We start from the raw sequence: 14,143 nt of genomic DNA, 5'->3' as shown, positions 1-14,143 counted from the left end.
TACACGTGGTGGACGTAATGGCAAATTCTCTAAAACAATGTTGGAGGCAGCTTATGGTAGAGAAATGAACATTCAATTCTCTGGTGGACATTCCTGCATGCTCCCTCAAAACTTGAGACATCTGTGGCATTGTGTTGTGTGATAAAACTGCACATTTTAGAGTGGCCTTTTATTGTCCCTAGCACAAGGGGCACCTGTATAGTGATCATGCTGTTTAATCAGCTTCTTGATATGTCACACCTGTCAGGTGGATGGATTATCTTGGCACAGGAGAAATGCTCACTAACAGGGATGTCAATGCACTTGTGCACAAAGTTCGAGAGAAATAAGCTTTTTGTGAGTATGGAATATTTCTGGGATCTTTTATTTCAGCTCATGAAACATGGGACCAACACTTTACATGATGTGTTTATATTTTTGTTCGGTGTATATTCCACACTACCAATAAACTCACTCTTACAAGGCCCAGAGATGTGAAGTAACAGGTGTTACTTGCCCCTCTGTTACCCCTCCTGTCCCCTCTGCCCTCTAGATCATGCTGCCCCTCTGTTACCCCTCCTGTCCCCTCTGCCCTCTAGATCATGTTGCCCCTCTGTTACCCCTCCTGTCCTCTCTGTCCTCTAGATCATGTTGCCCCTCTGTTACCCCTCCTGTCCTCTCTGTCCTCTAGATCATGTTGACCCTCTGTTACCCCTCCTGTCCCCTCTGCCCTCTAGATCATGTTGCCCCTCTGTTACCCCTCATGTCCTCTCTGTCCTCTAGATCATGTTGACCCTCTGTTACCCCTCCTGTCCCCTCTGCCCTCTAGATCATGTTGCCCCTCTGTTAACCCTCCTGTTCTCTCTGTCCTCTAGATCATGTTGACCCTCTGTTACCCCTCCTGTCCCCTCTGCCCTCTAGATCAGGTTGCCCCTCTGTTACCCCTCCTGTCCCCTCTGCCCTCTAGATCATGTTGCCCCTCTGTTACCCCTCCTGTCCTCTCTGTCCTCTAGATCATGTTGACCCTCTGTTACCCCTCCTGTCCCCTCTGCCCTCTAGATCATGTTGGCCCTCTGTTACCCCTCCTGTCCTCTCTGTCCTCTAGATCATGTTGGCCCTCTGTTACCCCTCCTGTCCTCTCTGTCCTCTAGATCATGTTGACCCTCTGTTACCCCTCCTGTCCTCGCTGTCCTCTAGATCATGTTGACCCTCTGTTACCCCTCCTGTCCCCTCTGCCCTCTAGATCATGTTGACCCTCTGTTACCCCTCCTGTCCTCTCTGTCCTCTAGATCATGTTGCCCCTCTGTTACCCCTCCTGTCCTCTCTGTCCTCTAGATCATGTTGACCCTCTGTTACCCCTCCTGTCCTCTCTGTCCTCTAGATCATGTTGACCCTCTGTTACCCCTCCTGTCCCCTCTGCCCTCTAGATCATGTTGACCCTCTGTTACCCCTCCTGTCCTCTCTGTCCTCTAGATCATGTTGACCTAGTGTGAACAGGCTGAAACTCCACATCAAACCTGCCGGAGATCTGAGATGACTACAGTGCTCATTTTACTCTGGTCAAAGTGTGTGTGGGGGTGTGCATGTGCATGCATGTGCATGTGTGTGTTGGAGGGCGAGTGTGCCTCTGTCTGATGTGAGAACAACTGTGGGTGTCAGTGTGTCTATTTGAGAATGTGTGATTGTGTGGGGATGTGTGTGCTGAACATCATACAATGTGTCAATTTGGGGTTTCAGATGGCAGGGTAGACAGGAACTGCTGTGACACATCAAGAATCATTATACACAGCTAAAATAGCTCCTTCCTGCTGGACTCACACATGCCAAATGACACCCTATTCCCTATTTAGTGTACTACTTTTGAACAGGATCCATAGGACTCTGGTCAAAAGTAGCGCACTATAAAGGGAATAGGGTTCCATTTGAGACCCAGAGGTCTCATAAAGAGAGCATGGCCTCTAAGCTGCCTCCCTTCCTCTCATATCTGCATTATGCTAAGTATCCAGGCACATCTTCCCATCGCTAGTTACAAGAACTAACATCATCCCCGAAAACACAATCCATCTAGCCTTTACTGTCAATAAGAGCATGCTGTATAAGAGGAAGTCCTCACAGTGCAGTTTCTCTGCCTCTGTAATCACACCACTTTTCTCTCCTGTTGTCTTGTACACAGCTGACTATCACTGTTCAGGTTAGGGTCTGTTTGTTCAGCTCTATCCCACATTATTCCACGGAAGTCTACATGCTGACAGGACACCAGCTAAACACACCTCAGCCACAATAATCTGTTTCCAAGTGTGTGTCCTATGGAGTGTGGGCTTGTTAACCCTGGGTTCCACTATAGGGGCTGAGGAGATGCTACAGGAATGGCAGGCTTATCATATGTTTCTGACAAGCTGAGAAAACCACTATACTGTGAGGACTGACTGTGCTTCCAGCACGGGGGCGGCAATCAAACATTAATGCACCATTCAGAAGTACGGGTGGTAATATGAACTCATGTGTTCACACACTGTGTGTGTGTGGTGAGTGGGTCCTTAGAAGCAAATGTCAATTGCTAGATAAGTATTGGATACATTCTGATAGTTGAAGGTGTGTGGATAGTGTGAATGTTATCGGGTTCAGTTAGTGCTGTGTCCTGTATTAACCTTGTACTGTATTGACCCAATCTTATCCTGTATTGACCCAATCTTATCCTGTATTGACCCAGTCTTATCCTGTATTGACCCAGTCTTATCCTGTATTGACCCAGTCCTGTCCCGTATTGACCCAGTCTTGTTACCCAGTCATGAACCCAGCCCTTACAGTATCTCTCTGGGCTATAGCAGGTACCAGGCAGTGTGCCCTAGATATGCCTCATTGCCTTAGTAAACCAAGGACCACTGGATAAGTGCACTGCCCTCTGAAGGGGAACCAACCAAGCCTCAGCCACAGGTGGTAGACTTGATGCCCAACTTTAAAAAAAAGGACATTATGTAAATGGTCAAAGACAAACATGGATGGAATATATGTGCACACGCATGCATGCACACACATACACAAACACAGCCCCCATGGGCAGGTATAGTGAGATAGAGTGTTTAGCGGTGCCTGATTCTCCTTTCCCCTCTCTACTCAGGCAGGTTGTTGCTAGAGTAGAAGCTGGAGGTCTCCGACACATTCTTGGAGACACTGCGGGACGAGGAGCCGTTAGAGGTCAGGTCCAGAGAGGAGCACCTGGGTGCCGCTACTGCACACAACCCCCCTCCCCCTCCGCTAACCCCCTGCACCTCGGACCCACACCCGGCCACAGATAGGGCCCCAAACCTGAGAGGCTCCAGGTCGTCGGCCACATGCATCACGGAGGACACGTTGGTCTCCATGCGGCTGGCCTTGTACATGCTGGCCTGGGTCTGCAGGTAACGTGTGGACTTGAGCTCCAGACCCTCGTAGGAGCCGGTGGGGACACAGGGACAGCAGCTGAAGGCCTGCTTGAAGCCAGCTCGGAACCTAGGGAAGGACAGAGAGACATACAATACATACAGACAGACAAACGGATAGATAACATAGGACATGCAGACAGACAGACACAGAGACAGAGACAGAGACAGAGACAGAGACAGAGACAGAGACAGAGACAGAGACAGAGACAGAGACAGAGAGACAGAGAGACAGAGACAGAGACAGAGACAGAGACAGAGACAGAGACAGACAGACAGACAGACAGACAGACAGACAGACAGACAGACAGACAGACAGACAGACAGACAGACAGACAGACAGACAGACAGACAGGAGAGATGTTCAAAAAAGGGAAAGTAAAATGGCTGAAGACAGACGAAGAGGCAAGAATTTGTTGCAAAATGAGAGGCAGATGTGGTTATGAATTTTAAAACTTCAAATGGATATTGCTGTGGAGAGAAGAGCACTGTATAATGATTCATGACTTAGACCCTAACAGTTCTCTAGCAGTGCAACTAACTCTCACATTTTAATTTGGTCTTGTAACGACACTCAGAGTATGAAATAGGCATCTTTCAGAGACATATTTCAAAGACTTTTCAGACTTTTTTTCGGACACCAGCTTGTTATTCTGAAAACCAATTGAAAGTTGGCTCTTCATAAAACTTTACCACCACAGTGAATTATTCTGTGTTCGTAACCAAGTCGGAAGTGGGAATTTACCACCATAAAGTTTTGGACTCTAGATGGATAAAACCCATTTTGGCATGGACATTGCCTTTGAGGGCTTACATAATTTAAAAATAGTTAACTGGGTGGGCCTTCATTTGGGTGAAGGAAGGATCACATGATTCCATCTGGGTCATCAGCCAATTAATTATGCTCGTGAGCAAACATTCCATAACAGTTGTTGGTAGTACATCGGCAACCTGGCCTTTAAACCTGTTCAAACAACACACTCTAGCTGGCGGTATGCACCCTTTCAGTTTGTTTGCCAACTCATATAGGTAGTACAAAAATGTAATTGACTACTTCAAAAGGAAGATGGCCTCAATGGTGCCGCATATGCGCTCACAGATACCATAATGGGACATGTATAAAGTTGATATTGCTATCCTTCTATATGTTTACAACATACCACTGTGAAAAATCTATTGAACTGCCCTCTAACTGTCACGCCCTGATATGTTTCACCTGTCCTTGTGCTGGTCTCCACCCCCCTCCAGGTGTCACCCATCTTCCCAATTATCCCCTGGGTACTTATACCTGTCTGTGCCAGTTCAATTTGTTTGTTCATACCTACCAGCGTTTTTCCCTTGCGCCTGTCTGTGCTTTAGTGCCTGTTTTCTAGTTTCCCGGTTTTGACCATTCCTGCCTGCCCTGAGCCTGCCTGTCATCCTGTACCTTTGCCCCACTACTCTGGATTACTGACCTCTGCCTGTCCTGACCCTGAGCCCGCCTGCTGTTCCGGTGCCTTATACCCAATCTGGATTATATACCCCTGCCAGCCTTGACCTGTCGTTTGCATGCCCCTGTTTAAAGAATGAACTTTAATTTCTTCAACACTGTCTGCACCTGGGTCATACCGTAAAACATGATACTAACTGGTAATTACTAGTGAGAAACCTCTCATTCCTCCTTGAGCTCTGACTTCTCCAAAATGGTGATCTCTGACGTCACCTACTAAGGAAATTACCTTGATTTCAACATTTTCAGTATTTAACTATGAAACAGTATTTTTAAAAAGCTATTTATTAATATAGTTTTTGAAGACCATCATTTCTTTACGAGCCTGATAGCTGTACTTTTAGTTTATGGTTTACACAGCTTGTTGACACAGACTGGGTCAATACAGGACAGTTTCCTGCTAGTAATTACCAGTTGGAGGGCTGTTCAATTGTATTTTTTCCAGTCATATGTGATAAACATATAGAATGATAGAGATCATCTTTATATATGTTCCATTATGGTGTCTGTGAGCGCATCTCCATTTTGAAGTAGTCCATTTTCTTCTACTTCTATTAATTGGCAAACTAAAAGGGTACATACTGCCTGCCATCTAGAGTGTATTGTTTGAACATGTATAAAGCCATGGTTGGTGATTTCCTGCTACCTACAATTATGGAATGTTTGCTCACAAGTAGAATTTATTGGCGGATCCCTCCTGATGAACCGGATGGAATCATCCCACCCAGCTGACTACTTTAAAATGGTGAAGCACTCAATGACTGTGTCCATACCATCTAACTCTATGGTGGTAAATTCACACTTCCCACTTGGTTACAAATGCAATATTAGACATCTGTCTTTCCAAAACAATTTTTAAATCATTAAAAAAGTAACTCATAGAGGTTTTACTATTATGTTTTACTATTATTATGCCCTACCCAGGATGTCAACAAGTCATATGAGAGCAAGTGGTTGTTTTTCATGCAGGAATTCAAATAAGTATTTTTCATTTTGCCTTCACCACAGTGGTAAAAGTTATGAATAATACGTGCTGAACAGTCCATAACTTTAAAATAATGCAATGAATAATCTATGTACATAATAAAGACAGGTGTTAAAGAGAATGATAAACAATTGTGTGTGTTTGTGTGTGTGTGTTCGTGTGTAGTGTGTGTGCCAGTGTGTAGGGTAGTGTAGTGTTACCTACCTGTCGTTGAGACAGCAGTAGATGATAGGGTTGTACATGGTGGAGCTCATGGCCAGCCACATGACAGCCAGGTACACCTGTTGGATGTAGAGCGTCTCAAACAGGAGGGGGAAGAACAGGTGGAGCAGGAAGTACACGTGGTAGGGCAGCCAGCAGAGAGAAAACGTACACACAACCACGATCATCATCTTCACCACCTAACACAGACAGACACAGATACCACAAAGGGTGGGCCTCAATTAATCCATTCCACAGATATTCTATTTAATTAGTTCTAAATGTAATTCAGTCATTCAGAAAGGGGACAAGACAGCAGAAAGAAAGTGGAAGATGGTGTATGTTAGAGCAATAAGAAACAATCAGACATGTAGCTGTCCGTTGGGGAATGATGAGAGGAGTAGAGAGAGCTTGAAGCTCAGGGTGTCATTGTGTTTATTTCATGAGTCATGGAGGAAGAAGTAAACATTGACCAACTTTCAACTCCTCCCTCTGTTTCTCTGACTTGATGCAGCAGAGTTGTTTAGGATGCGTTCCAAATGGAACCATGTTCCTTTTCTAGTGCTATTCCAGGAATTATTCCTGGAAGCATTCCTGGAAGCAGGTATTCCTGGAAGCAAATTATTTACAAACATGACATGAGAATGTGTACATTTCTGAGGAAATTTCTATTTTAAAGTGTCTTTTAGTTCATTGATTGCCCTTCATGTTACGGCTCTCTTCTATCTCCTCCTCTGACGAAGAGGTAGAACAAGGATCGGACCAAAATGCAGTGTGATGATGATTCATGATATATTTTAATGAAGGAAAACCTATACATACAGAAACTACAAAACTAACGAAATGAAATAATGAAAACCGAAACAGCCCTATCTGGTGCAAACACAAAGACAGGAACAATCACCCACAAAAACACTCACAGAATATGGCTGCCTAAATATGGTTCCCAATCAGAGACAACGATAATCACCTGACTCTGATTGAGAACCGCCTCAGGCAGCCATAGACTACGTAGACACCCCACAAAACCCCTAAGACAAAAACACACCACAATAACCCATGTCACACCCTGGCCTGACCAAATAATTAAAGAAAACACAAAATACTAAGACCAAGGCGTGACACTTCATGATTCTTCTTAAGGCTAGCTAGCGGGACACCTGTTGACAACATCCGGTGAAATTGGAGGGAGCACAATTCAAATAAATAACCGTCATATTAAACATTTATGAACATACAAGTATCTTATATTGTTTAAAAGCTTAAATTATTGTTAATCTAACTGCATTGTCCGATTTACAATAGGCTTTATAGCGAAAGCATACCATGCGATTGTTTGAGGACGGCGCCTAACATCAACATATTTTTCAACCAGCACAGGCTTCATAAAATCACAAATAGCAATTAAATAAACCACTTACTTTTGAAAATCTTCCTCTGTTTGCAATTCCAAGGGTCCCAGCTACAACATGAATGGTCTTTTTGTTAGATAAAATCCTTCTTTATATCCCAGAAAAGTCTGCATAGTTGGCGCCATCAATTTCAGTAATCCACTCATTCAAAATGCAGACAAAGGAGTCCAAATAGTTACCGCTAAACTTTGTTCAAACAAGTCAAACTATATTTCTATGTAATCCTCAGGTATCCTGAACTGTAAATAAACTACAATATTTCATACAGAAAGAAGTATGTTCAATAGAAAAGTAAAATCGTCACACAGCGACAGACGGATTTTCCACTGGGACCAGGCTCGTGTTGGAAGAAACAAGCCAGAAACCTTTAAACAAGACTCTTGACATCTAGTGGAAGCCTTAGGAATTGCAATCTGGGAGCTAGAATTGCATAGGACATATAGCTTTCCATTATAAGAGCCTGGGACCTAAAAAAAAAAAACATTCCGGTTTGGATTTTCGCCTACCATATCAATTGTGTTATAGTCTCATGCATTATTTTATATTTCTACAAACTTGTGTTTGTAGAAAGTGTTTTCTATCCAATGCTACCAATTATATGCATATCCTGGCCTCCAGGCCTGAGTAACATGCAGTTTACTTTGGGCACGTCAGTCAGGCGGAAATTCAGGAAAATAGACCCTAGCTCTTAACCAAACATATCTGCTAACTATGTGTCTATAATGAATGGCTCAGTCGGAGAGAGCTCTAGCATGCGGTACACATGCTAGACTTAGAAGTCAAAGTAGAAGTCCAAGTTAAAGTGGGAGATAAACATAGAGGCATAGAGCTAGCCCCATAAACCCAAGATACTGATACTACAAAATTCCCTAGGGTCTCATTGATGTACAGTTGCTGGCAGAGCATGTAAACCATAGGATACATGTGTTCTATGATGTAAACCCATGCAAGGTTAATCAAATCAAATCTTATTGGTCACATACACATGGTTAGCAGATGTTATTGCAAGTGTAGTGAAATGCTTGTGCTTCTAGTTCCGACAGTGCAGCAATATCTAACTGCAGCCAACGTGAGTAGAACATTTAAACGTGTTAACCTCATAAGGCTGCCGGCCCAGAAGGCATCCCAAGCCGCGTCCTCAGAGCATGCGCAGACCAGTTGGCTGGTGTGTTTACAGACAGATTCAATCAATCACTATCCCAGTCTATTGTTCGCACAAGAGGTTCACCACTGTTCCTGTTCCCAAGAAAGCTAAGGTAAATGGCTGTGATGGCTGTCTAACAGTCTGATGGCCTTGAGATAGAAGCTGTGTGTGGCCCCAGTGTTGCGGATCAGCGAAGTGGAGATGTTGTTTCCTACCTTCACCACCTGGGAATGGTCCGGGACTTCCTGACGGGCCAAATTGCACAGGACGAGGTTGAGACTCTCAAGCATAATGATGAGCTTAGAGGATACTATGGTGTTGAATGCTGAGCTATAGTCAATGAACACCATTCTTACATAGGTATTCCTTTTGTCCAGATGGGATAGGGCAGTGTGCAGTGTGATGGCGATTGCATCGTCTGTGGACCTATTGGGGTGGTAAGCAAATTGAAGTGGGTCTAGGGTGACAGGTAAGGTGGAGGTGATATGATACTTTACTAGTCTCTCAAAGCACTGTACTGAATGATGTCACAGCCTGCTTCTTACCAAGCCCCGCAGTATATCTTTACCCTACAAAACTCATAATTGGAACCTTGCATTTGGCTATGAGCATGTACACCCAGGCTTATAGTATCTTTATACTGTACTGTACCTTGCGTTTGGCAGTGAGCTGCTCCTTGTAGCGGTCAGAGGAGTCTCCAGGTATGTTACTGGCCCAGAGGGTGAGGCCCACCACCAGGTAGGCACAGCCCATCACCAGCAGAGGCAGGAAGTAGATCAGCACAGTCACACATACGTAGTACCTACAAGACAGGACAGGGGAGACAGGGGGAGAGGAAGGCAGACACCGAGGAAAGCCGTGAATGATGACGTACAGTCTAAAGCAGAGATCAGGCAGGTGTGTGGGTTCCGATGGGATACAGATGGGGCAACTGTATCTTTATGTAAGGTGTAACAATAATACAATATAAATAAGGGCTTCCTTTAGGAAGCAAATACATCAAATGCAAATATTCTGTGCTCATTTTTAGATATTTAAATGGGAAAGAAACAAACCCCAGCCCATTATGCATCATACCAGCTATATTTCTATATTTTTGAAAGTTATAAATATTGAAGACTTGATTGCTGAAATGCAAAACATTTTGGGACTATATCAACAATGGACTAATGAAAGAAATACTCAAAAAAAAAAAAAATGTTAGATATGAGTGTGTGTGTGTGCTTGTTCATGTGGAGAGGGGACACCCCTCATCTCCAGTGAACTTCCATTTCATTCGCTGCACACAGCATGGCTGAGACTCACAGGCCATTTCCTTGGTAATTAACTACAATTATGATAATCAGATAGAACGCCCAGGAGGACAGGGACACATCAGCCTTCAGGCGCTCATACAGTACCTGCCTACTGAGCCAAATGGAGATCAAACATGGCCCACACAGCACACAAGGCATACGAAATGAGCTCAAAGAGAGAGAAGCTGTAATTCAACCAATTGACTATGAGGCTGAACTTTTTCATGCACCTTTTTCCTCCAAAATGTTGTTCTTTTCCAAAAACCTTTGTTGTACCTTTTTGTTCTCCAGGGATGCATGCAGTGTTTTCGTTTTTAAGGGATTGTGGAAAGCATCTGTTTGTGTTTGCTGAGTAATCCAATATTAGAGGCATTCACAGCCTATTTGGAGTGGTTACAACAGTGAAATGTTTGGGAATTGCATGAGAGAGTACATGCAGTACATTGGTAATGGCTGGGCTCCTGTAAAGACTTCCACTGACTTTGTTGTCTGGGATGTGTGAAATTGGTTGTCACAGTTTACCGCTTTCTGTTTGTAAATAACACACTAGGAGGGAGCAACTAATTACATTAGAAGGAGAACAGGTAGGCAGCACTTGTATTTCATTTATATTTCTCAGATAAAGACCTGTTTCATTTGTGACCACATGTCAAACAGAGAGAAAAAGAAGACAATAACAAACAACATTGTCATATATCCCTCCCTCCCTCCCTCCCTCCCTCCCTCCCTCCCTCCCTCCCTCCCTCCCTCCCTCCCTCCCTCCCTCCCTCCCTCCCTCCCTCCCTCCCTCCCTCCCTCCCTCCCTCCCTCCCTCCCTCCCTCCCTCCCTCCCTCCCTCCCCCCATCTCCCCCTCTCCCTCCATCTCTCCCTTTCTCTCTCAACATGAAAGAATGTGCATGTGTTCCAAATCTCAACCTATTCCCCATATAGTGCACTACTTTTGGTAAATTGTCAAATGTAGTGCACTACATAGGGAATACGATACCACGTGGGACACATTCGGACGGCCATGTAAATATGGACACGTAAATATAATTTGTAAATCAGGCCGGGTTTTCTATTCTCACCCTGTCAGCATCCCGGAGTCACCTCTTCACTATCGACGCTGAGACTGGTGTTTTGCGGGTACTATTTAATGAAGCTGCCAGTTGAGGAATTGTGAGGCATCTGTTTCTCAAACTAGACACTAATGTACTTGCCCTCTTGCTCAGTTGTGCAAAGGGACCTCCCACTCCTCTTTCTATTCTGGTTAGAGACAGTTTGTGCTGTAGGGAGTAGTACGCAGCATTGTATGATATCTTCAGTTTCTTGGCAATTTCTCTCATGGAATAGCCTCCATTTCTCAGAACAAGAATAGACTGACGAGTTTCAGAAGAAAGCACTTTGTTTCCGGCCATTTTGAGCCTGTAATCGAACCCACAAATGTTGATGCTCCAGATACTCAACTAGTCTAAAGAAGGCCAGTTTTATTGCTTCTTTAATCAGATCAACAGTTTTCAGCTGTGCTAACATAATTGCAAAAGGGTTTTCTAATGATCAATTAGCCGTTTAAAATTATAAACTTGTATTAGCTAACACAATGTGCCATTGGAACACAGAAGTGATGGTTGCTGATAATGGGCCTCTGCACGCCTATGTAGATATTCCATGAAAAATCAGTTGTTTCTAGCTACAATAGTAATTTACAACATTAACAATGTCTACACTGTATGTATGATCAATTTGATGTTATTTTAATGGCAAAATATGTGCTTTTCTTTCAAAAACAAGGACATTTCTAAGTGACCCCAAACATTTGAACGGTAGTGTATATTCTGGTTAGAAACTAGTGTCTGTCTGAAGAACTGTCAGTACTTCCAGATGAGACTTGTGTGGATATTTGAGGCAATTTACAAAAATCATTGGCCTGCCTCCTGCTTGGCCTCTCCTCTCCTCTTCTCTCCTCCCACCTGCCCTGTGCCTCCTGCTCTCTGATCTGGCAGAAAACAAAAGAGAGTGTCTGGGAGCCTTCAAGTGTCTAGAAAAACATCCCTCTGATGGATGGGGACTTGGAGGAATCAGAGGCTGTACTCTGTCACCAAACTGTCACACGACTGATATAAATAAAAACCCTGTCAGAGGAAGTCAAACTGGGGCAGAATAATACCCAGTGCATTAAAGCCCAATAGCCCATCCAGTAATATTCACCATGTACTTACTGCTCATGACTTTTCTGGCTTCACTTCCTGCCTGAGTATCCAGCTGAGCCCTAGCCTGGATCTCAGTGTCTGTTGACTTCCTTCCTGAGTGTCCAGCCTAGCCCTAGCCTGCATCTCAGTGTCTATTGACTTCCTGCCTGAGTGTCCAGCCAAGCCCTAGCATGAATCTCAGTGTCTGTTGACTTCCTGCCTGAATGTCCAGCCAAGCCCTAGCCTGGGTATCAGTGTCTATTGACTTCCTGCCTGAGTGTCCAGCCAAGCCCTAGCAAAAATCGCTGAGACTTTTATCTCCCTCACCAACTTCAAACATCAGCTATCTGAGCAGCTAACCGATCGCTGCAGCTGTACATAGTCTATTGGTAAATAGCCCACCCATTTTCACCTACCTCATCCCCATACTGTTTTTATTTACTTACTTTTCTGCTCTTTTGCACACCAATATCTCTACCTGTACATGACCATCTGATCATTTATCACTCCAGTGTTAATCTGCAAAATTGTAATCATTCGCCTACCTCCTCATGCCTTTTGCACACATTGTATATAGACCCCCCCCTTTTTTTCGACTGTGTTATTGACTTGTTAATTGTTTACTCCATGTGTAACTCTGTGTTGTCTGTTCACACTGCTATGCTTTATCTTGGCCAGGTCGCAGTTGCAAATGAGAACTTGTTCTCAACTGGCCTACCTGGTTAAAAAATTTTTTAAATAGCCTGAATCTCAGTGTCTGTTGACTTCCTGCCTGAGTGTCCAGCCAAGCCCTAGCCTGAATCTCAGTGTCTGTTGACTTCCTGCCTGAGTGTCCAGCCTAGCCCTAGCCTGCATCTCCATGTCTGGGTTCTGTTGTCTGGGCTGCTGTTGTAATTCTTTTGACTATTCTGGGAAAAGAGAATGCGACCTGGGTGTCTGCAAAGGGAGATGAACGTAGTGGCTGAGGTAACATGACACCCTGCACAACACTGCTGGCTTACTCATCACAGACAAGCTTTTAAGGTACTCAATTTAGGGGAAGGGGGGGGGGGGCAGAGAGTACAGGGTGTGCTTGAATGGGATGGTCTGCGTGTGCGTCAATTTGTGTCTCTTTTTCTCTCTCTATTACTCCCTGTCCGTAGCTTTCTATTTCCCTCCCTCTCTCTTTCACTGTGTGTGTGTGTGTGTGTGTGTGAGAGAATGTGTGTCTAAAACTCTCTCTCTTTATGTGTGATTTTACGTAGGTCTACGCGCAGCTGTTTGTGTTGGCTGTAATTGTCTGTGTGTGTGATCATACTTTCAGGAACTGAAACTGCGGTTAGTTTGTGACAACGCTAATTATACCCTCCCCTGTTGCCTTGCTCCCTAATCCCTGCTGGCTGAGCGGGGGCCTCAACGATGGTGGCAGAGAGGCAGGAACAGCACACACACACACACACACACACACACACACACACACACACACACACACACACACACACACACACACACAGATTGGGACTGGAAGATCTGACCAGGGGTCAGCCATAATTAGATGTCATTTACAGCAGCAGGAAGGCTGGCTGAATTACAACCACACCAAGGCTCTGATCACTTAGCCAGATGTGTCAGTGATTACAGTTTCATTAAAAAAGTAATGAGTGGCGCAGCAATTCTGACATGAACATTGTCATCGTCCTATTCATTACAAATGATTGCAATGTGGGAGGGTGGGAGCCTGGACAGCCAGGCTGAATGACAATGGCATTTGGAGACAAAGAAAGCAGCTCCTAAAACACTGGGGTGTTGATGTGCTGAGAGCGGAGGGACTGCTGTGAACAGAGCAGAGCTGGCCGATCTGTGTTTATCAGCCTGCTGGATGGCGGGAGGTAATGACTGCAAACAAACAAATACATTAAGGCCACAGGTATTGGGAGCACTTTCCAGCTGTGAGAGTAAATGGACCTTACACGTACTAGAATCATTCCTCGTTTTCATAACCCCAGACTTAAACAGCTCCAGGAGGTTCTCTCTCCTCTCTCTCTCTCTCTCTCTCTCTCTCGCTGTGTGT

The 14,143-nt window shown here is 44.5% G+C and overlaps 1 protein-coding gene across 1 annotated transcript in view; it reads right to left on the bottom strand.

Annotated features, from left to right (window-relative positions):
* Window positions 1-201: 201 nt before the first annotated feature.
* The window catches only part of LOC109894931 (substance-P receptor-like), a 38,828-nt gene continuing 24,886 nt past the window's right edge, over window positions 202-14,143 (bottom strand). The window contains exons 3-5 of the mRNA XM_031829767.1: window positions 9,281-9,431; window positions 6,077-6,273; window positions 202-3,468 (exon numbers count right to left, since the gene is read on the bottom strand). Coding sequence (XP_031685627.1) covers window positions 3,090-3,468; window positions 6,077-6,273; window positions 9,281-9,431 — 727 coding nt within the window. The 3' untranslated portion in view covers window positions 202-3,089. The remainder of the gene's footprint in view (window positions 3,469-6,076; window positions 6,274-9,280; window positions 9,432-14,143) is intronic.

The sequence above is a fragment of the Oncorhynchus kisutch genome, linkage group LG8 (genome assembly GCF_002021735.2).
Source record: "Oncorhynchus kisutch isolate 150728-3 linkage group LG8, Okis_V2, whole genome shotgun sequence".
NCBI lineage: Eukaryota > Metazoa > Chordata > Actinopteri > Salmoniformes > Salmonidae > Oncorhynchus > Oncorhynchus kisutch.
Note: the sequence above shows the minus strand (reverse complement) of the source record. Positions and strands in the feature narration are given on the sequence as shown.